The following is a 21,841-nucleotide window of genomic DNA, read 5'->3' on the forward strand; positions in this document are numbered from 1 at the left end:
CTCCAAGGTATGAGTAACTTCTTCTAGGGTATCACTGTAAAAATATTTCTGGAAAAGTTTCTTTCAAAGAATAACGTTCTAACTCATTTCTGAATTGGTATCAAATGCTGCCCAACCCAAAGAAAGGGAGGTAGACTAAATCAGTGGTTCTCAGATTCTTTTGGTGAAAAGGCCATTCCTCTCATCCTTAATGGGAAACTGCCACCTGACTAAAGGGATGCTGCTTTTGATCAATGAGAAACCAAGGTGTGATAACTTAAGTGAAATATTCATTCAAATCAGGAAATACAAATCAAGAACAAGACATCACAGCCATGGGTGTGAATGAGGTTATATTGCCATTCATGCCAGAATTACCAACACTCTTAGCTCCCACCTGCATATCTACACCCTCTCTCCCCATATAGGGTCTCTCCTGCTATTTCTGGGAATTCTCAGGGCCTCCCCCTCACTGTCTGTGCTGCCGTCATCACAAGCCTGCTTTTCATTGTGTTACGATCTCTTCTAATGGGTGTGCTGGCCAGCCTCAGTCCTCAGGATACTCAAGTGGCCTTCTGGTCTGAGCAGAGTTGGAACAGGGAGGTTGTTTGTTGAAATAATTCTGCACATGTCCTGTGTGTTTAGATCCAGACTCCCACAAAATCGTTCGTGAACACACTTCCTTCAGCTTCCACCCTAAGTCCTAATTCCCCAAAGGTAGGGAATTCAAAGCTACTCAACGGCCTGATGGGAAGGGATGAGGGTGTGGACACCACACCTCTGTGTTTCTGTACAACCCACCTCCTTGCCAGAGGCTCAGATCAAACAACATCAAAAGTGCTCTCTTTTCCCTTAGCCACAAAACAGCCCCAATTCCTCCCCTGTGGCCCTGTATTGAATTTAAACAAACGGGATCATTAACCCACCAGTTCTGCAAATAGCAATACAGTTTGGGTTCAGTTAGGACATTCCATTCTACAAGGCGAGATAGCAGACATAGACCTTCCGCAGCAGATGAAGACATCTACAGATGTCTTGGAAGATTTACATTCACGATGTCTGGAGAACCATTTCCCTGTAGGTTTGTTCTGATTCCATGATCCAGGATTCAAGAGCTTTGTTCTGCTCTTACCTAGCAAAGATCTTTGAATTTGGGGTCAATCATTTAATTACTCATTTTATCCTCCAGCAAGGCTGGCTGCATAATGTGAAGACAAAAAACAAGACTCTGTTTAGGGCTATACCATTAAAAAAAAATGGGCAGCTTCAAGAAAACAGGAAAGAGCAATTAATTTGATATTTCTTGTACAAGTAGATAGCCAAGTGACAGTGCTTACTCTACTCTTGCAGCGATGTTTATAAGGTGCTGGCCCTGAACTGGAAAGCTGATATGGCCTCTAGCTTCAGGGATGGCAGAATTGTTTGATGTCAGCCCCAAGTTTGGGAACAGCTGAAAACTCAAGAGGCCTCCCTGTGTGCACTTCCTACAGTCAGCGAACGGGAGAAGGCCATTCCTGGGTCTCTGCTGCCCTCGTGGGGTGGCTGCCCTGGTGGTGCTGTGGCCACCTCACTGAACTATCTCCCTTAAACCTGTTTTTCTTCTAGACCTGTTCACTCCCACAGAGAGACTAATTTTTTTTTTTTTTTTTTTTTTTTTTTTTTTTACTCAAACTGTCTTCCACTGGCTTCTCCCTCAAAATCCAACTTCCAGGAGCAGTTGGTCTCTCTCAGAAAGAACATGCTCTCTGGATCACGTCACCTGACTCTTTGCCTTTCTCGTCTCCTTGACACCATAAGTGCTGTGGGGCGGCTTGATGTGGAGGCCAGATGCAAGGAATTTGAAGTCAGAGGACTTGATTTAAATTTTTGTTCTGCCATTTATTTTTAGCCAGATGTCATTGAGTAAATTATTTCATCTCCTTGGACTTCAATTTTCTTAACTTGATTTTGCAAATAATAATAAGAATTATTATATTAAGACAGAGTCTCATTCTGCCACCCAGGCTGGAGTACAGTGGTGTAATCTTGGCTCACTGCAGGCTCAACCTCCTGGGCTCAAGTAATCCTCCCACCTCACCCTCCCAAGTAGCTGGGACCACAGGCATGCACCACCATGCCTGGCTAGTTATTTTATTTTTTGTAAAGATGGGACCTCCCTATGTTGCCCAGACTGGTCGCAAATTTTGGGGCTCAAGCAATCTTTCTGCCTTGGCCTCCCAAAGGACTGGAATTACAGGCAAGAGACACTACACCCAGACCCCAAAATATTATTTAATGTATTTTTGAAAGATCTGTGGTGGATGCTTCTCTCCCACTCCTGCTTCCTTTGGTGTAGACTGAGCTCCATTAAGGCAACACTCCTCAGTGACCCCCCCACCATGGGAGGTAGAGGGGGCTGTCTGACATGGCAGACTGGGAATAGGAACTGGGCATACATACTTTCTTTCTTCCTCTTCCTCTTTTACTCTTTTGGGTGCAGATTTGAAAGAGCACATGAGCTCTTCTGCAACTCCTTAGGGGAAGGTTGAACAACTGCATTGCTTGTTGGGACGGGTGGGCTTGCTCTGGTGCAGCTTATAACTCAGTAGTGGAGTTCAGTATTCTGAACTTCTTTGCAGCTGTAGTATAAGCTCTATTCTCCAATGTTGACCATGTTCATAATAAAGATGATGTTTTGGTTTCTGTCTGCTCAGTCCTCTTATTTATATCTATATGTTTAGGGATCCTCAGTCCCACAGGTAGCAATTTCCCCTCCCCAGAGGCCATCACCAAGACCATTCATTGTGTTTTCTTCCAGAGGTATACTAAATATATAGATACACATATACTCTACTACATGTGAGTAGAGCATATTCATAATTCTGTTCAACAGCTTGCAATATATCATAGATATCTGTTTTTATTAGAACATATAGAGCTGCCTCATTCTTTTTAATGGCTACATTGCACTCAATGAACCAGTCTCCTCTCCATGTACAATGAAGATTTTCTCGATCTTTTGCTGTTTCAGAGAATTGAGCATAATGTATAAACATGCAAACTCTGGAGCCAGCCTACCCAGGGTTGAGTTCCGGTGCCACTACTACTAGCAATGTGAACTTGGGCAAGTTACTTAACCTCTCTGTGCCTCCATTTCTGTATCTAAAATGAGTAATAATTGTAACCTCACAGTGTTCTGTGAGGATTCCACGAATACATGCCACGCACTTAGAATCGTACTAAAAGTGTAATAAGCCTCAGTAAGTTCTAGCCAATTTGATTACTGCTGCAGTTCAAGTTACGCAGGCAATTTTCCATGTATTTGAGTAGGCTAAATCCTTAGAAATAGGATTATTTATAAATTCTTAGAAAAGAATTTAGAATGTTGTTGGCTATTGCCAAATGGTCTTCTGTGGTAGCTGTACCAACGTGCTCTCCCACCAGTAGTGTATGTGTGTCTTGGTTCCCCCCAAGTCTTGCCCACACAGGTAGCAAACTTTTTGAATTTTGCCAGTCTTACTGATAGAAAAAATTATGTAATTTTAGTTGTAATCATTATTTCCCTTATTATGAGTGAAGTCGAGTATCTTTTCATATATTTGAGCCATTTATATATTCTTTCCTACAAATTGCCCACCCCTATCCCTTGTCCTTTCTATTGAGTTGTTCATTTTTTCCCCTGTTGATTTACAAATGATCTTTATATGTCTATAAGATGCTTTGCAAGTGTTTTCTAAGCTTGTCATTTGCCTTTTGACTTTTTAATGGTACTTTGGACTTTTAATTGTACTTTAGAAGTCAAGTTAATCTTTTCTGGTTTCTGGGATTTGTGACATACATTCAAAGGCATGCTCTACAAAAATATTTTTAAAAATTCTCCCATATTTTCTTCTAGTGCTTTTATGATTTTTTTACTGTTAAATTTTTCACGTCTGGGATTTATTTTCATATAAGAAGTGAAATATGGATCCTACTTTATTTTCATTTACATGGTTATCTAGTTATCTTACTACCACTTATTGAATAAACCAATTTCTCCCAAATGATTTCATATGCCATCTTCATCATACTCTAAATTTCCTTATATATTTTGATGTATTTCTGGTCTTTAAATTCTATTCAATTGATTTATTTATTCAGGTACCATTAACATATTGCTTTAATTAGTGATGCTTAATAAAACAAGTACTTTTAGTTAGCTACTAGGGCTAGCCTTCCCATATAACTTTAATTATTTATTTTTATACATTTTTCTGGATTTGCTGTCTTGTTTATGGTTTACATAGGAAATTTAGAGTAAGCCTGCCCGGTGAAAAATAATCTTATTGATATTTTGTTGTAGTTCACCTTTGGGAACTCATCTGATGATATTTTTAATGGGATTTTTATATGTGATTATTCATTGGGATTTTGGGGGAATTAATGTTTAATCTTTATCTTTGGTTCTCATATAATGTTGTTATGCATACCTCTTATGCTATAGGATGGAGGTAGAAATCTCCATTTGCATAGTGCTTTATACAGTAGGGACCTTGTGTTTGTGTAGAGCTCTTGGATGTATAGAATGTTTATGTATAAGATATTTCATTTAATCTTCACACTAAATATTAGTGGTAAGTGTTATCTCTGTTTTCAAGATGAAAGACTTCAGGCTTGAAAAGTTTAACAAGTTTGCCTAAATGAATGCTGCTAGTTAGTGGCAGAGTTTGGTACCTGCACCCCAATCAAATCTGAGCTTGTTTCCAAGTGCCATCACCTTTGGTGGTGTTTTTGGCTGTGAATGAGCTCTGGACTTTTAATCTTGACCTTTGGAGAAGGTGGCAGGAACAGACAAACAAATAATAAAGATGGAGGCAGCACTGTGGGGGGTTTGACTTTATTTGAAATTTTTGGTAGATTGTTCATTTGGTTGACTCCTCCCAAGTTGATTCATGATGCTGGGTGAATACTCTGTGCACTGAGCTCCGTACCACACACTTTGGAAGGGTCCAAGGAAGGCAGTCTATGCTCCCAAGGGGCTCACAGGCTGTCAGTTCAAGTGGGAGGGCCATCAGTCTTTCCTCTGGCCAGGAAAAGACTGACCATTGGTCTCCAAAGATGCTGGATAGCATTGCCAGATCACATCTAAACAACTCCGACTGCAGTTTCACACAGGTGGTGGTCCAAAATTTGTAAAAAAGTGAAAGTGATGTGTGAAGATAGGGCTGAGATGAGAGGAAATGGATTCAAGCCTCATTGGAAAAGCTGAGTTAGTTTGTTACTTTAATTTGAGCATAGACAATGGGGTCAAAGTCTGCAGAATGGTTCTCAGCCAAGTGATTGCTCTTTTCTTCTGAGAGTTTGAAAGTTGTGCTGGCATAGGTAAGTGATTCCCCTGGGATGGATGAAAGCTGCAGAGGGAGAAAAAGGAGGAATGAGTGAGTCCAGTCTGGAGCAAAAGGTTGCTCTTTAGAAGCAACCTGAGCACTTTGGTCAAAGAATCACTTGCCCAGTGTCTGGAAATCAATACCACCATTCTAGCAGATAATGAAGAGTATGGAGGGGAATTCCAATGACGGTAGCCCTTCAGTGTCCCCAAAACAGTGTGGTCATCTTACCTTGGCTGGAGGATCTGAGTGAGGATCTGGGGCCTGGGGCTTGGAGTGATCTGCCATGGTGCCAGAAAGAAGAGGGACCCATCTCAGCAATGGGCCTGGGGAAATGGGAAGCCTCTCCCTTCGATCTTGGGTGAAGGGTGGGGTGGGGAGGAGGTGTTGGCAGGTGGGTGGGGGGCAGGGCGGAAGAAAAATGAAGGGATTTGAATGTTCAGTCTGCAGACAGGGTGGGCTAAGCAGGTTTTATCACACTGCACCCTCCCCTACCTCCTCCCATTACTCACTCATAGCTAATTCTAGTATCAATGGCAGAGAGAGAAGGGCTGTTCTATCCCTTGGAGACCACTTACATTTTCTGTAGCTCTTTATGATGAGGAAGATAAAGGCTATCAGCAGCAGTGTCAGTAGAACCCCAGCACAAAAGGCAAGGATTAAATGTTTTTTACTGTTTTGGCAAAGAAAGGCAGGGGATAAACTGTTGGGCTTTTGAAGGCCTTTCCTAAAGAGTGAAACCTTTCCTGCCTATGGATGGACTCCTGAAATGGTTTTCACACTGATTAATGAACTTTCACCCAGTGGTTTTCAGCTTTTGCTTTTGAGTTTCACATCCATTTGAGGCCTCAGAGGAAGCTGTGGCCTCTTCCTCTCCCCCTCCCTCAACCCACACAATGTTCATAATTCCCCACCCAGCAAATTTTACCTATAAGCTTAGGGGATCCATGGATCTCTTGAAGCTTAGGGGATGCCAAATTAAGAGCCATACTCCTGAGATCACAAACTGACTTTATTCTTTTACTGTTTCTAGTCCTTTCTCCCCAGTCTCCCTGCCCAAATCCCCAAGCCGAGGCTGTCAACACAACATCAAATCCCACGTGGTACAAGATGAAACAGATAGGAGAATGCTCATTTACTTGTGGTGGTTAGAGAGACAGGGTGCAGGGCTAGTTGTTGGGGCTGCTGTGGAGAGAGTGCCTTGTCTTTCTACAAGAAAACACAAAAGGAATTAGTGTATCTGTCACTTTTCATGATACCCTTCCAGCTTAAGTGTCCCCAGGTGCCCCATTCTACCCAAGCAACCAGTGGAAATTAAGGATGGGGCTGCAGTTCTTACAAAAATGAGAGAACATTGTTTTTTAGATTCCAAGTACTTTTAAATGAAAAATAGAACTTAAAAATCAACTACATACATGAAATACAAGCCTAGTGTTCCTTTGATTAAAAAAAAAAATCTCATATGTTGCCCTCCTCAAAGATTTTAATAGGAACTCCTGAAGAGATATGCTCCCTCTGGCCTAAGGAAAGCATCTCCCAGCTAGGGAGAAACAACAAATGCTTCCCAAAGTCCTTGGGGAATTTGACCTTGAAACTGCTGCCCTTTTATGTTTGCCCTTTTTGCAGAGCAGCTATTAGCAGTGCCTAGCCAAAAACAGCCACAGTGGTTTTCCCAATGCCTACACCACAAATAGGGGAGCAGGACCCACCTAGTTTGATATTGAGCAGAGACACCCTTTACTCAGATTTGGAGGGCCAGGCAGGTCTCTGTGGTTCCCCCTTTCACCCCTCCTGGCATTAGATTCTGTGTCCTGGTAAAATTGGATTCTTCCAATTTCAGAAATGCACTAGCTAGTGCCTTTCCATTACAGCCCTTCAGCACAATTTCTAGTTATTTTAACTCAGACGTTTGGCAGGTAATTATTCCTGTCGTAAACTCACCAGTGTCGGGTTTACATGTGGAGCCATTTCCTCCCATGCTGTCATCCCCTGAGAATAAAACAAGGTATCTCTTAGAAAGCTTGGAAGGGAGAGCCGGCTTAAGGGCCAGCTCTGAGACTGTGATTGTCATATAAGAGTAGTAACAATGAGAGGCAATTTGTGGGTGTTCTAGTGCCATCAGTGGTCACAGATCACTCATCAGTGGTTAACAATTCTGGTGTTGTTTCTGCAGCTCAGCAGCCAGCCTTCAGGTTTGCAGGTCCAGAAATTTGATCTTATCAGGGCACCAAGAAATGACTGATTTCTCCAGAACTGATTCCCACCAACCAACTCACAGGAGACTGATGTATAAGCCGAAATAACATAAGGTACATGTTGGTGCAATCAGTGAATTTTGCCTATCAGGGGAACATATAAGAATGCCAATGAAAATCATAAATTTGCTTGGTAAGCACTGAACTGAAGTAAGTATGAGAGAAGATGAATGGATGATTTTTATAATGACTGCCAACTGGGTCTGATGTATCAATCTTACTCTTCCCTGGCATTGCTACATAAACTTTGACAAACTTGCTCTTGGAGACCCTTACTCTAGACCTCATTAGACACTTCTAATCTGTTCACGTATTATCTTCTCAAGTTTGCCAATATTCTTGTTTAGGCTTTATATCAAAATGTATAAAATATCTAAAGGCAGGAAAGTGAAATCACCCAAACTCCTACTACTCATTAATGTTTTTAGTGTCTTTCCTTTTAGTCAGACTTCCATGCATTTTTTAAAAAGCTACTTGAGATATTTCTTTTTATAAGAGGTTATATCTTCCTTTTACACTCAGCATTTTACCATACACATTCTTCTATGTCACTAAAAACTTTTTATAACATTTTTAGTGGTGATAGGTCTTTCCATTATAGCTATGTATTATAACTTGCTTAACAAATTCCCCACTTACTGATAGAATTGTTTCCATTTTTATTTAAATCAATAACAATGAAAGAGATATTTTTGTGCATAAAACATTGTATGCATCCCTGATTTTTTTTTTTAGGAGGCTAAAATTTTACTTTGTATTTAGGCAAACTCATGGGAAAATGTTTTGGCTTTGTTATTTCTTCTATATTTTAAGGTCATTTCTTTAAACAAATGTCATCAATTATTTATTGTTTTATTGTTCAGCTCTCAAAAGTTAACTTCCAAGTCCTTGGACCTGTGGGAGGGTTGGGAGAAGGACACCTCATCGCCCTGTACCTGTTACAATAGCAGCAACAACAACATTACCAAGTACCTTACAATTCACCAAACATTTTTAGATCATGCAATGTCAGATAAGAAAAGGGCCAACGGGAAAATGTGTTGAGGAATCTGAGCCATGAGAATAGGAGGCCCACAGTCCGCAGCAGAATCGGCAGTGGTAATTTTTCTCACACTTTTTGCTCCTTTTCTAACTTGTAAGTCAGTGGTGCTCTTTGCAGACCATCATAAAATACTGACATAATATTTTTAAAATATTGAAATATATGCTGGTGCTAAACAGAGTATGAGCTTACACTAGGCTTTGCCACTGGAGAGGTGGAAGAAGATAGGATCATAGGTTTCTGTAAAATCCTGAAATTCACAGTAGCAGTTCTGAATTTACAAAAATGTTACCATAGCCGCTGTGAAAACATTAGGCCACCCCACCCTAACTTTCACATAAATGGACAAAATCATCGCACAATACCACAGGGAAATAGCTACTCACAAATCCAGGCCAAGAAAAGCAGGAAATATATTTCCCTTTCAGCACAACCCAAACAGTTGGCAGAAGCATAAATTAAAATAGAAGCGGTGCTATATATACTTTTTCACGTTTCATCCAGCACTGGAGAATCTTACTGATAGCGTAAAATCCATCAACTTAATAGAACCATTCAAATACAACCCTTCCTGCACCAAAGAAAACAAGTGATAGAAACCACTAACAATTAGACGACACTTTCTTTTGGTGAGTGATTATTTAATCTAGATTAAAAGCATGTGGTAAATGCATTTACCTTTCAAGAAAAAGTCCGGTCATAGCACGACGCAGTCGTCTAAGACTGAGCATTTCACTTGCTTCCGTTACGGCTTCTATGTTTCAAAAATGACGAAATAAAGATTACTGCCCCTGCCACTGCCAGCATCACATTGCGTGTAGCAAAGATCTTACTAAACTCAAGGGTAGGCTTCCTCTTTGAGGTCAACATTATGATTTATTTATTTTATTTTTTGAGACGGAGTCTCGCTCTGTGGCCCAGGCTGGAGTGCAGTGGCGCGATCTCGGCTCACTGCAAGCTCCGCCTCCTGGGTTCACGCCATTCTCCTGCCTCAGTTTCCCGAGTAGCTGGGACTACAGGCGCCCGCCACCACGCCCGGCTAATTTTTTGTATTTTGTTTAGTAGAGACGGGGTTTCACCGTGTTAGCCAGGATGGTCTTGATCTCCTGACCTCGTGATCCGCCCGCCTCGGCCTCCCAAAGTGCTGGGATTACAGGCCTGAGTCACCATGCCCAGCCCAACATTATGATTTTTTAATCTTTCTTTTGTACCTTTTCTTTGTGTCTGACACATGAATGACAGAACATAAGGAGGCAAGACAGGTTTCTTGCTAATTAAATATTTATTAAGTGTTTACTTTAACCACTGTGCCAGATTTACTGTGGAGGTTGCATCAGTATGACATTGTCATCAAAAACCTTATAATCTCATCTCTTCTAACCAGGGAGATGAGGCTGATAATGAAAAATGAAGAGCAAACAGTGCTAAGAGTTAAGTACTAGCTGTGCAGACTTCAAATGTGTTAAGAGTGTTAAGATCCCTTCAAAGGGAAGGCGAATCATTTCTTTATAAATATTTATTTGTAAAATAATATTAATAAATATACTCATTAAGTAAATGCTATAGGCCATACAGTGAGCTAGTATTATAGGTTTTTTTTTCTTTTTTTTCTTTCTTTTTTTTTTTTTGAGGCAGAATTTCATGCTTGTTGCCCAGGCTAGAGTGCAATGTTGCAACCTTGGCTCACTGCAATCTCCACCTCCTGGGCTCAAGCAATTCTCCTGCCTCAGCCTCCCAAGTAGCTGGGATTACAGGCATGCGCAACCATGCCCGGCTAATTTTGTATTTTTAGTAGAGACGGGTTTCACCATATTGGTCAGGATGGTCTTGAACTCCTGACCTCAGGTGATCCGCCTGCCTTGGCCTCGCAAAGTGCTGGAATTACAGACGTGAGCCACTGTGCCTGACCAGGTTATATAGGTTTAATAACTGACCAGATTATTACAGGTTTTTCGGAGAGCAAAGCAGAACAGTTCCTTGCCTCACAGACTCTACCACATAATTGAGAAGAGAAATGAAAAACAAGTAAATGATAAGTCAATGACACATTGTATTAAGGGCCTTGAGGGAAAAAAAAAGAGTGCTAGCTAGACAGAATACACTGGGAGAATGTCTTCAGAGAAGATGGAGGACTGGGGAAGGCTTCTCTAAGGAGTGCACATTTCCACTTAGAGAACTCGAAGATGAGAAGGAGCTAGCCAGGCACAGAGTCTGGGGAAGAGGTTTCCACGTGGAGAAGAGTAACTCACAGCTGGCAGAGCTGGAGAAATCAGGCAAGGAAGTATTCAGGTAAACCTTGAGCGCGGATAGGCTTTGGATGGATGGAGGGAGAAAGGGCTGTGGGAGGGGTGCCCTAGGCCCAGGGTTGGTTGCTGAAATTCAAGTGATGTACTTCTGGGATATTAGCACAGTTCAAGAGTGGAACATTTTGGCTGGGTGTGGTGGTTGATGCCTGTAATCCAGCACTTTGGGGGGCTGAGGCAGGAGGATCCTTTGCGCCCAGGAGTTTCAGGCTACAGTGAGTCACGATCATGCCATTGCACTATTAGCCTGAGTGACAGAGTGCTTAAATAAATAAATAAATAAATAGGGAGGGGCATTTGGAGAGGGTGGGAGATGAAAAATAGTTGACTTAGATGGATTGCAGCCAGATGGTGGGGAGCTTTAAGTCCAAGCAAGATATATTTGAAATATTTAAAAAATAAACACTAAATATTTTTGATTGAGATATAACATGATAAACATAGCCTTTATGACAGATTGTACCATATCATATAAGATAACTTGTGGGTAGAGACAAAGAAGCTAGATGGTATGGTGATATTCTGGGTATTGTGTAGTAAGGGTATAGGCTGAAACCACAGGGATCATAAAATTGGAGGACATATAACTTGGGACCTGGATATGGGGAATAAAACAGTAGGACGAGTCAATGATTACTTCAAGTTTTTGAACCTCAGTTGCTGAGATAATTCATTTCTTCATTCACTTACTCCAAAACATTTATTGAACATTTACTATGTGCTGTGTACCATTCTAAGCTTTAAGGATATTATGACGAGCGTGAGGGGCTGCCTTCATGGAACTTTCAGACTAGTAAAGGAGGCCCTTACCACACAAAGAAATGGTAAATTGTGATTGTTAAGTGTGCTGTGAAGGATCAGGACCCTGTGCCATGGATGCCTACAACAGAGGGGAAGAGGACCAGGGAAGCCTTCCTAGAGCCAAAAAACATAACAAAATGACCCAACACTTAAGCTGAAATCTGAAATGTGAGTTGCAGTTCCACTAGAACAAGAGGAAGGGAAAGTTCAGAGGGAACAGAACATTTAAAAATCCTGTGCCAGAAGGAAGGTAGGAAGTTGAAGGGCAAAAAAAAAAGACTAGTTTGACAAAAGCTGAAAGAGGAAGTATGTGAGGTGGCACTGGGTTGTGGGCAGAGGGTGGAGCATGATGAGAATGAGGTTGAATAGGCAGGAAGGGGCCAGTCCATCACAACTTTTGTCTTTAAGAGAAGTGGGTTTATCTGTACTAAAGATATTTAAGCAAGGGTGACATGATCAGGTTTGCATTACGGAACAATCACTAAAACTGGAGCAAACAGATTGGAAGTTAGCCAGAATAGATATGAATAGACCGGCTGAGAGATTACTGCAGTGATACAGTTGAGGAGGGTAATAGTAATGTGGACTAGGATGGTAGCACTAGAGATGAAGAGATATATATGGATTTGGGAGATATTTAGGAAGGTGGCAGCAAAAACAAGGGGGGATAAAAGATTAGACAATGATCAAAGACACAACCAAAGGGCAAGAAGGAGGAAGAGGAGCCACAGAAGGAAACAGCGGTATTTCAAGACTTAGAGGGAGGATTAACTAATTAATCAGACATTTAGTTAGCACCTATGCAAACACCCTGTCAAGCTCTGGAGGTTCAATAATGAGTAAGACAACAGTTCTTGACTTGCAGGATCTGTCCGTTGCAGAGAGACAGATATCTTCATTCATCTACAAAAGCATGTTCCAGACTGGCCAGTCACATAAATAAGCATAATGAAATATTGTAGATGTGAGACATCTGTACAGGATAGAGTGAGATGCAATGAACAAAGAGGTCAGGCTACACGATAAGGAGGGAGGATAGGTGTCAAGAAAAGCCTCATAGAGGAGACAATGTGTGAGTTGCACCTTGAAAGATGAATAATTTTCTAGGCAGAGCGAGGGAGGAAGTGTATTCCAGGTAGAGGGACAGGGTAAACAAGGGCATGCTTTGGCACGATGGTTGAGTTTAGGGAAATGCAAGTATTTCACCATAGGTGGTGCTATGGGGAATGAGGATAGGATAAGGGTGGGTAATGGAAGAGGAAAGGCTGGAGAGGATAGATAAAACCAGGTAATGGCGGGCCCTAAACATATTCTACCCGTATAGGCAATGGAAAGACTGCTGAAGAGGACTAACACAAGCACATTTGGGTTTAGGCAACAGAGTGTAGGGGGGACTGGTGAGGTGCCAGACAGTGGGTGAAGAATCCTTTGGTGTTGCAGAGTTCCAAGTGAGAAACTAGGATGATCTGAATAGCGGCAATGGCCATGGGGAAGAGGTAGAGCAGATAGGTGATGAGTCTAGTCATTTATTAGGTGTGAGAGGAAAGTAAGAGAGAGAGGGGATGTGGCAATAACTAGGTTTCCTGCGTTGTATCCATCAACTAACGTTGATAATATAAAATAAGGGGTTATAGGATTGGGAAAAAATAATGAGTTTAATTTTGGACACATTGGGTTTGGGGTGCCTGTGGAACATTTAGGTAAAGATGTTGAGAGAGCAGTTGGATGCACAGATCTGGGGCTCACAAAAGAGATCTAGATTTGTGTGGTAGACAGTACTAGTTCTCACCAATAACCAGTTCTCCTCTCCTTCTTGTGTGGAGCCTTCCTTGTGGTTGGGTAATGTCATGTGACAAGTTCTGGCCAGTGGGTAGTGAATGAAGTGATGCATGTCTCATTTAGCCAAAGCATTTAATTGCTAATGCAAAACCTGCTCTGACCCCCTCCCACAACAATGGAGATTTTATGATGGGAAGGTGAAGGTAAGAGTTCTAACCCTGGATCACTGAGTCAACATATGGAGGACAGTTTCTCTGCGGAGTCACTTGGACCCGCAGTAGACTCTATATGAGCAAAAAGTAAACTTTTCCATATTGAGCTACTGAGATTTTGGGTAGATCTTTTCTTTTCTTTTCTTTTCTTTTTTTTTTAAGACAGGTCTTACTATGTTGCCCAAGCTGGTCTTGAACTCCTGAGCTCAAGCTGTCCTCTCACTTCAGCCTCCCTAATAGCTGGGATCATTGCACCTGACACGTGCAATGTCACACACCTATGATCCCAGCTATTGTCTCATCTCACTGAACCTAATCTATCTTTCCAAATACAATTTGAGGTATAGATTAGGAAGTCACCAGCATACTCATGATAGTAGAAGCCATGGGAATGGATAAGGTAATCCACGTACAGTATGTATTACAGAATGAGAATAAAATTCCTAGGATAGAACTCTGAGGAGCACCAAGATTTAAGAGGGAGGCAGAAAAAGTAGAGTCAGCTAAGGAAATTGAGAAGAAATGGTGACAGCAGAAATAGCATAAACATATGTGATTAGGAGCCAGAGGAGGAAAGAAAGGAAGGAAAAGCTGTGGCCACCTGTGCCAAATGCTGCTGAAAGAGAGAGGCCAATTAACATGAGGACTGGAAAGAGTTGACTGGATTTGGCAATTAAGAGATCATAATCTCTTTTGCTTAAGTAGCCTGGGGTTTGGTAGTAGTAGGAAATTTACCTTCAATGGGCTGATGAGTAATGGAAATTCCCAGGTGTATAGCAGATTAGGTATGTAAGGAAATCCTCTTGTTAAAAAACATAACACTTGTTGGATAAAATATTTTAAACACCATAATTTAGAAGCACATGGCTAAAGTAGATGTGGGAAATAAGAAAGAAAGTTGATTGAGACCTGAAATGGGTGTTTGCTCTGGATATAGCTACCAATTTTTGGTGACCTGAAGGTTGGGTTTAAAGGCCATGTGTGCAAGGTTAGGAAACCAAGTCTAGAGCCTGCACAAACGTGGCGATTTGGATTGTACCCTCTGAAAAGGGACCCCTGGTGGGTGAACGAGGAAAAAAAAATCCATGCCACAGATGGAGATGGTGGAGACCTTTGCTGTATTAGTTTTCTATTGCTGCCTAACATATCACACATTTAGAGGCTTAAAACAATACACATTTATCTTATAGCTTCTATGGGTTAAAAGCTTGGACATGTTTTATCAAGGTTCTCTGCTTCAAGGTCTCACCAGGCTGTAATCCAGGTATTGGCTGGGGTTGTGTTCTTATCAGAGGCTTGACTAGGAGAAGATATACTTCCAAATTCCCTCTGGTTGTTGGATGAACTCATTTCCTTGTGACTTACATGACTGAGGGCCCTGGCTTCTTACTGGTTGTCAGCTGGAGTCTGTTTGCAGGTCCTAGAGGCTGTCTACAGTTCCCTGCTTTGTGGTTCTCTCCACAGGCAGTTCACAACATGGCAGTTTGAATGCCACGGAAGAGTCTCTCCAGCCTGTTAAGACAAAGTTGTATATAACGTAATGTCATGATGGAAGTGACAGCCTGTCACCTTTGCCATATTCTGTTGATTAGATGCAAGTCATAGATTCCACCCACATTCAGGGGAGGGAGGATTATACTTGCAGTAACACAAGGGAGCAGAGATCATGGGGCATTGTAGAATTCTGCCTGTCATACTTGCTTATCTCAAGCTTGGCTCTGGATAGAAGGGGACAAAAAGAAAAACAAAACAAAATACGCTTTCCTTGGACATTCCTAACCACAAACCTAACTTTAGGAGGTTTTAGGCCAGACTTTGTACTGTCTGTGGACCTCAAAATTCCAAGTTTAAATTGGTTGTTTAAGTTGGACGCTGGGAGAAGAAAATGCAAGTTATCTGTAGAAGAATGCCTCTTCGACCAGGTGTCAAAGACTTCCACAGACACATTTCCAATAAATATAAGCTAACAACAAGACAAATCACAAAAACACAAAAAGTAATCAAGCCATCATGAAAGAGACAGCAGAAATAACAAACCACAAATGTTAGAGACAGAGACCTGCAAAGGCTGTAGGTATAAGAATGATCAGATCCAAAACAAAAGTATGCTTAATATTTTTAAGTAAATAAAGTGGATATTGAAAGTGTAATGAAGGAACAAAAAAGTACTAAAATAATCAGGCAAATTTGCAAAGAAATAAGTAGAATGTAAAGATATTAAACCTATCATTGAAATTAGAAATTGCTGTGTTTGGATGTGTCCCCTTCAAAATTCATGTTGCAACTTAATCGCACTATGATGGTTTTGAGAGGGAAAGCCTTTTGGTAGATGATTAAGTCATGAGGACCTTGTCCCCTGAATGGATTTAGCATCCTTACAAAATGGCTTAAGGTTGAAAAGAGTCCTCTCTTGCCCTTCTGTCCCTTCTGCCATGTGAGGACACAGTATGCCTTCCCACCAGAAGGTATAGAAGCAAGGTGCCATCTCAGAAGCAGAGAGCAGTCCTCACCAGATACCAATCTGGCTGCCACCTTGATCTTGGGCTTTCCAGCTCCCAGAATTGTGAAAAATTAATTGTATTTTCTTTATAAATTATCCAGTCTCAGGTACTCTGTCATAGAAGCATAAATGGACTAAGATAGAAATTCAATAGTGGGGATAAATAACAAGTTTAAAACATTTGAAGAGAAAAATAGTGGACAAGAAATATAACACAGACAACAATATAAAACATAAAAGAGAGATTAAAATATTAAAATTTCTAGAGTGATCATTATAACAGAAATAGAGTAACTCAAACTATTAGAGAAAAAAACAATTGGAATTAAATTAGTCAATCCAAAACAATGAATAGCAAAAACCAGAATAGGCCACAAAACAGAAAATATAAAATATATTAGTGGGAATGAATCAGAATAGAACAGCAATTGCTAATTACGATAAATGAAAATGGACTATACTCTTTAGTTAAAAGTCAAAGATTGCCAGATTGAATAAAAAATCTGCTATATACTGTTTGAAAATATGTATCTAGAACTTAAACAGCCATAAAGGTTGAAAAAAGGATGAAAAGTTACACCAGGAAAATGTTAACAAGATAGCTGGTATATTCATATCAGGCAAAATATACCTTAACGTAGACACTATTCGTTAAAAAAAGAGATCATCATTACATGCTGATAAAAGCTTAACTCAGTGAGAAGAGATAACAATTCTAAACTTATTTGCTTCTAGTTACCTAAACTATAAATTTATAAAGTAAAATTGACAGAACTATAAAAAAAGCCCCAAAACAAACAAACAAAAAATACAAACTTAACAGATCCACTGCCAAAGTAGGAAATTTAGTTTACATTTCTCAGTATTTGGTAGATTAAGCAGACAAAATGTTGTAAGTATATAAATTTGTGTAATACAGTCAGTAAGATTAATCTAATAAACATATATAAAACCCTGCATATGTTATCTGGAGAGTACAGATTTTTTTCAAGAACACCTAAAACATTAAAAATTGAACACGTTGGAAGCCAGGGGCAGGTAAACTTTTTCTGTGTGAAGGGCAGATAGTAAATATTTTGGGCTTTGTGGAGCATATGGTCTCTGTTGCTAGTACTCAGCTCTGCCAACATGGTAACAAAGAAGCCGCAGACAATATGTAAATGAATGAGTGTAGCTATGTTCTAATAAAACTTTATTTATGAACACTGAAATTTGAATTTTGTATAATTTTTATGTATAATATTTAAAATGTAAAAATCATGCTTAGCTTCCAGGCTGTACAAAACTAGGTGGCAGGCCAGATTTAGCTCACAGGTTATAGTTTGCTGACACCTGTTTCAGGCTGAAAGTGACTCTCAATCATTTCAAGTTGATATCATACGGACCACATTCTCTGACCAGCCTGTAATTAAGTTAGAAATCAACAATAAAAAGAACTAAAAGAGCAAATATGTTTAGAAATTTCAAAAACATACTTTTAAGTAAATCATAGGTCAAAAAAATGATAATTGAAATTGGCCCTTTCTCACCAGTCTCCTTTGCCTGCTTGATTTCCTCCATCCAATCTGGCTGAGACAGCCCTCTCTTCTTACTCCATACAATTTTCCTATGTTACCTCAGCCATTCCCTGGACTTACTATCTATATGCTAACGATGCCCTACTTTATTTTTTTGGCCATTACTTTTACCAGATCTGAAGCTCATTTCCTCATGTTGCCAAAGAACCATCTAATCGTCAACTTACATTCAACAATAAAACTGAATGCAGTAGCTTCCCCCTTAAAACCTGCTTCTTCTCCTCTATTTTGTATCTTAATTAACAGTACCACACAGCCAGAATCCCACGAGGCAATTTACATGCTTTCCTCAATCTCACATCCTCCTCTCCTCCTATCTACAAGCAAGCTTTGTCAATTCAGACTCTTAAAATCTTATGGCAAGTCTCTTCTTTCTCATTATGGCCATTCTCTCCCAAGCCATATCAGGTCCTCCTTAGACTACTCTGATAGCTTCCTAGATGCTCCCGCCACCTACTCTTACTATTTTCTACAGTTTTACGGGGGTCAAACAGTTGTAAAAAGAAAACACAACAAAACATAAAGACAATTATGTAGCACAGACTGTATGTGGCCGTCAGAGTCTGAACCATTACAATCTGGCCCTAAAGAGGAAAAGTTTGCTGGCAACTCTTTTAATACATTATCCATACTTACCTTGCATAAAGTCTCTTAAAAAAAAAAAAACTGGTTTTCCATTATTTAAAAAAAAAAACAACATAGAATTCTTTAGTATGGTCAAAAAGGCCATAAACGTGCATAATCTGGATGATCCACTTCTCCAGCATTATCTCTCACACCCTCTCTTCCCCTCTCTGTGCTCCAGTCATTCATTTCTAGGGTTTTCAAGGTGCCATGTTCTTTCCTATCTCAGGCGCTTTGCACAAGGTATTAATATTTCCTCTGTTTGATGATCTCTCTTTTCTACAGATACCAATTTAAATATTACTTGCTCCAGAAGGGCTTTCATAATCTCCTACACTAGATTAAGTTTACTTATATGTGCCCCTATCACCCTACAGTTTTAACAATGGCAACCCTTATACTACTCTATGTCTAGATTGCTAGACTGTAAAGTCTGTGGAGATGAGATGACATATTGTCTTAATTTCTAGCAGTAAGCATGACACATGGTAATTTTTTTTTATATAAACGATTGTTGAATGAGCTTCCTGTTCCCCCACTGAAAAACTTCATTCTTTCAAGGTCCATCTTTATCTTTCTAGTTTCAATGGAAGATGTTTACCTTCTGTTAATTCCTGTCATCTGAATATTATTCTCTCACTTAGGGATTTTACTATGTGTATCCTCCTTCACTGTTTTCTTTTCATCCTCTTCTTCCATTGACTTTTTCTTCATTCAAGCCTCTTATCTTAAAACAACATTCCCCTGAGCCAACCTTTGGTTCCCTCTAGTTACTGGGGTGAGAAATGTTCTGGAAATTATTCTATATTTAAGTCAATTTCTTCATTGCTGTTCAATCCTTTTAACCCCATGTAATCTTCTTCTGTCCCTACCATTCAACCAAACAAAAACAAAAAAACCCAAAAAACCCTTTGGGAAGCTGAGGTGGGCGGATCACGAGGTCAGGTGATTGAGACCATCCTGGCAAACACGATGAAACCCCATCCCTACTAAAAACACAAAAAATTAGCCAGGCATGGTGGCAAGCACCTGTAGTCCCAGCTACTTGGGAGGCTGAGGCAGGAGAATGGCGTGAACCCGGGAGGAGGAGCTTGCAGTGAGCAGAGATGGCACCACTGCACTCCAGCCTGGGCAACAGAGCGAGACTCCGTCTCAAAGAAAAAAAAACAAACTAAAAAAACCCATTAATATAATTTATTAAATATTTATATTTCACTCAAACTTAAGAGTTTTTAAAATGTCACACTCTCCTACATCTATGCTGTTCCATCTTCCTGGACTCTATCTAATCCCTGAGACACCCTCTTGGCTAACTTCCAAATGCCAGCTCAGACACCATTTGTTTTCGAACCTGTCACTTTCCCTCTCTCTCTCTGTTTTACTTGATCTCCTGGGGCTGAAATTTTTAAGCATTATTCATTCAGGTTAACAATTATTGATAGGATAGTTATTGTGGTGGTTTGTAATGTCAGCTTGGTTAGGCAGAACTACATTTTCCAGAATTATCTTCCCTCAATGTTCTGGTTAGGGTAAGCCACAAGTCTTGAGCAAAATTTGGAGGATAAATGTGAAGCAGCAGCTGTTTTATAGCTCATACATGTGTTAGCTCACAAGCTGCAGCTGGACAACTTCCCATCCCTTCCCTGGATCACTCGTTTCTCTAACCAGGTTTCTCTAAACCACGTGTTTGTGTTGGATATGGGGTTATACAGGACAACCACTATCAAGGCCAGAGATGATAAAAACAGACATGGGTTTGTCTGTGCTTGTTACTTCCACTTGTTCTTAACTGCCTCCCACTTTACATCCGTCTTCCCTTAACTGACTGCCGTGTGGACTCTAAGCTCCAGCATCAGAAAGAACACTAACAGCTTTACAGATTGTTTAGCTCCCACAACAGCATAGTCAAATTCCTTATATATAAACATATATTCTGCTTCTCTGACTGAACCTTGACCTGGATGATGTATATGAGGGAAACAAGAGGCTGGTGAGACTACCTAAAATGGTGCTTGCCACACTCTCAGAGCACCCTGTGCTCAAGTTTGTATTATCACATATTCTTGCTGTCTTCCTAGTAGATATTTAACTCCGAGGTAAGGACTTTTATCTCTGTATGATCACTGCATTACGTTGCTTAGCACAAACTAGGTGTTTTATAATTTTTTGTTTAATCAATTTGAAATAACTGCTGATCCAATCAAATTATCTTTAAGTAACAAAGATATCAATCTGATTTCAATATTAGATTAGTACATTAGCTACCAATATTGACTCAAATGATTATTACATAAAATCTTAGGAAGTCAATGAAAATAGCAATTACCCATGATAAATATTTTCAAATATTTCCTATTGCATAATTTGTCCATTTGAATACAAATAAATCCTTGTACAAGTATGGGAAAATCAAATGCAGATAAACCTATGAAGGGAAGAATTTTCTAATTTATCTACAGGATTTTTCTTCAATTTAAAAAAAGATTGTAAAATACACATAAAATTTACCGTTTTTAAGTGTACCATTTAAGAACAGTATTAAATACATCCTTAATGTGCCACCATCACCACTATCCAGCTCCATAACTCATCCTGTAAAACTGCATAACGTCCTCAAGGTTCATTCATGCTGTAGCCAGTGTCAGAATTTTCTTCCTTGAAGTGGAATAATATTCCATTGCATGGATATACTACATTTTGCTTATCCATTCATCTACTGATGGCTGATTGGGCTGCTTCTATGTTTTAGCTATTGTGAACAATGGCTGCTATCACCATGGAACACAAGTATCTCTTCAAGACCCTGCTTTTAATTTTTTTGAGTATATATGTCGACTGGGATTGCTGGATCATGGTATTTCCATTTTAATTTTATGAGGAATCACCACACTTTTCCATAATGGCTGTACCATTTCATATTTCTACGAAGAGTGCACAAGTGTTCCAACTTCTCCACATCCTTGCCAACACTTGTTATTTTCTATGTTCCTGATAGGTGTCTGCTGGATTTTTTTTTTTTTTTTCCTAGATGGAGTCGAGGTCTGTTGCCCAGGCTGGAGTGCAGTGGCGTGATCTCAGCTCACTGCAACCTTTGCCTCCTGGATTCAAGCAATTCTCCTGCCTCAGCCTCCTGAGTAGCTGGGATTACAGGCGCCTGCCACCATGCCCGGCTAACCTTTTGTATTTTTAGTAGAGACAGGGTTTCACTGTGTTGGCCTGGCTGGTTTCAAACTCCTGACCTCAAGTGATCCGCCTGTCTCGGCCTCCCAAAGTGCAGGGATTACAGGTGTGAGCCACTGTGCCTGGCCTGCTGCATGGATTCTTAAGAGTGATTTTATGACACTCTGAGTCCATAATATTTTCTATAGGCATACTACTAAAATAATAAAGTCAATGATATGAATTGATATATAATACTCCATTT

The 21,841-nt window shown here is 40.2% G+C and overlaps 1 protein-coding gene across 6 annotated transcripts; it reads right to left on the minus strand.

The window, feature by feature from the left end:
* Positions 1-4,818: 4,818 nt before the first annotated feature.
* Positions 4,819-17,410, minus strand: C1H1orf162 (chromosome 1 C1orf162 homolog). 6 transcript variants are annotated; one of them, XM_063803773.1, is made up of 7 exons: positions 15,082-17,410; positions 9,300-9,375; positions 7,266-7,313; positions 6,464-6,533; positions 5,903-5,997; positions 5,556-5,605; positions 4,819-5,348 (listed from the first exon to the last, which is right to left on the minus strand). In XM_063803773.1, exons 3-7 carry the CDS (start codon positions 7,300-7,302, stop codon positions 5,208-5,210), a joined length of 393 nt encoding a protein of 130 aa, XP_063659843.1. In that variant the 5' UTR covers positions 7,303-7,313; positions 9,300-9,375; positions 15,082-17,410; the 3' UTR covers positions 4,819-5,207. The 6 variants fall into 6 exon arrangements, with proteins under 6 accessions (XP_063659843.1, XP_016787593.1, XP_063659849.1 ...); XM_016932104.4 differs by having other exon boundaries at positions 5,556-5,680; XM_063803788.1 differs by having other exon boundaries at positions 5,203-5,348; positions 5,903-5,938.
* Positions 17,411-21,841: the final 4,431 nt, after the last annotated feature.

The sequence above is a fragment of the Pan troglodytes genome, chromosome 1 (genome assembly GCF_028858775.2).
Source record: "Pan troglodytes isolate AG18354 chromosome 1, NHGRI_mPanTro3-v2.0_pri, whole genome shotgun sequence".
NCBI classification, from domain to species: domain Eukaryota; kingdom Metazoa; phylum Chordata; class Mammalia; order Primates; family Hominidae; genus Pan; species Pan troglodytes.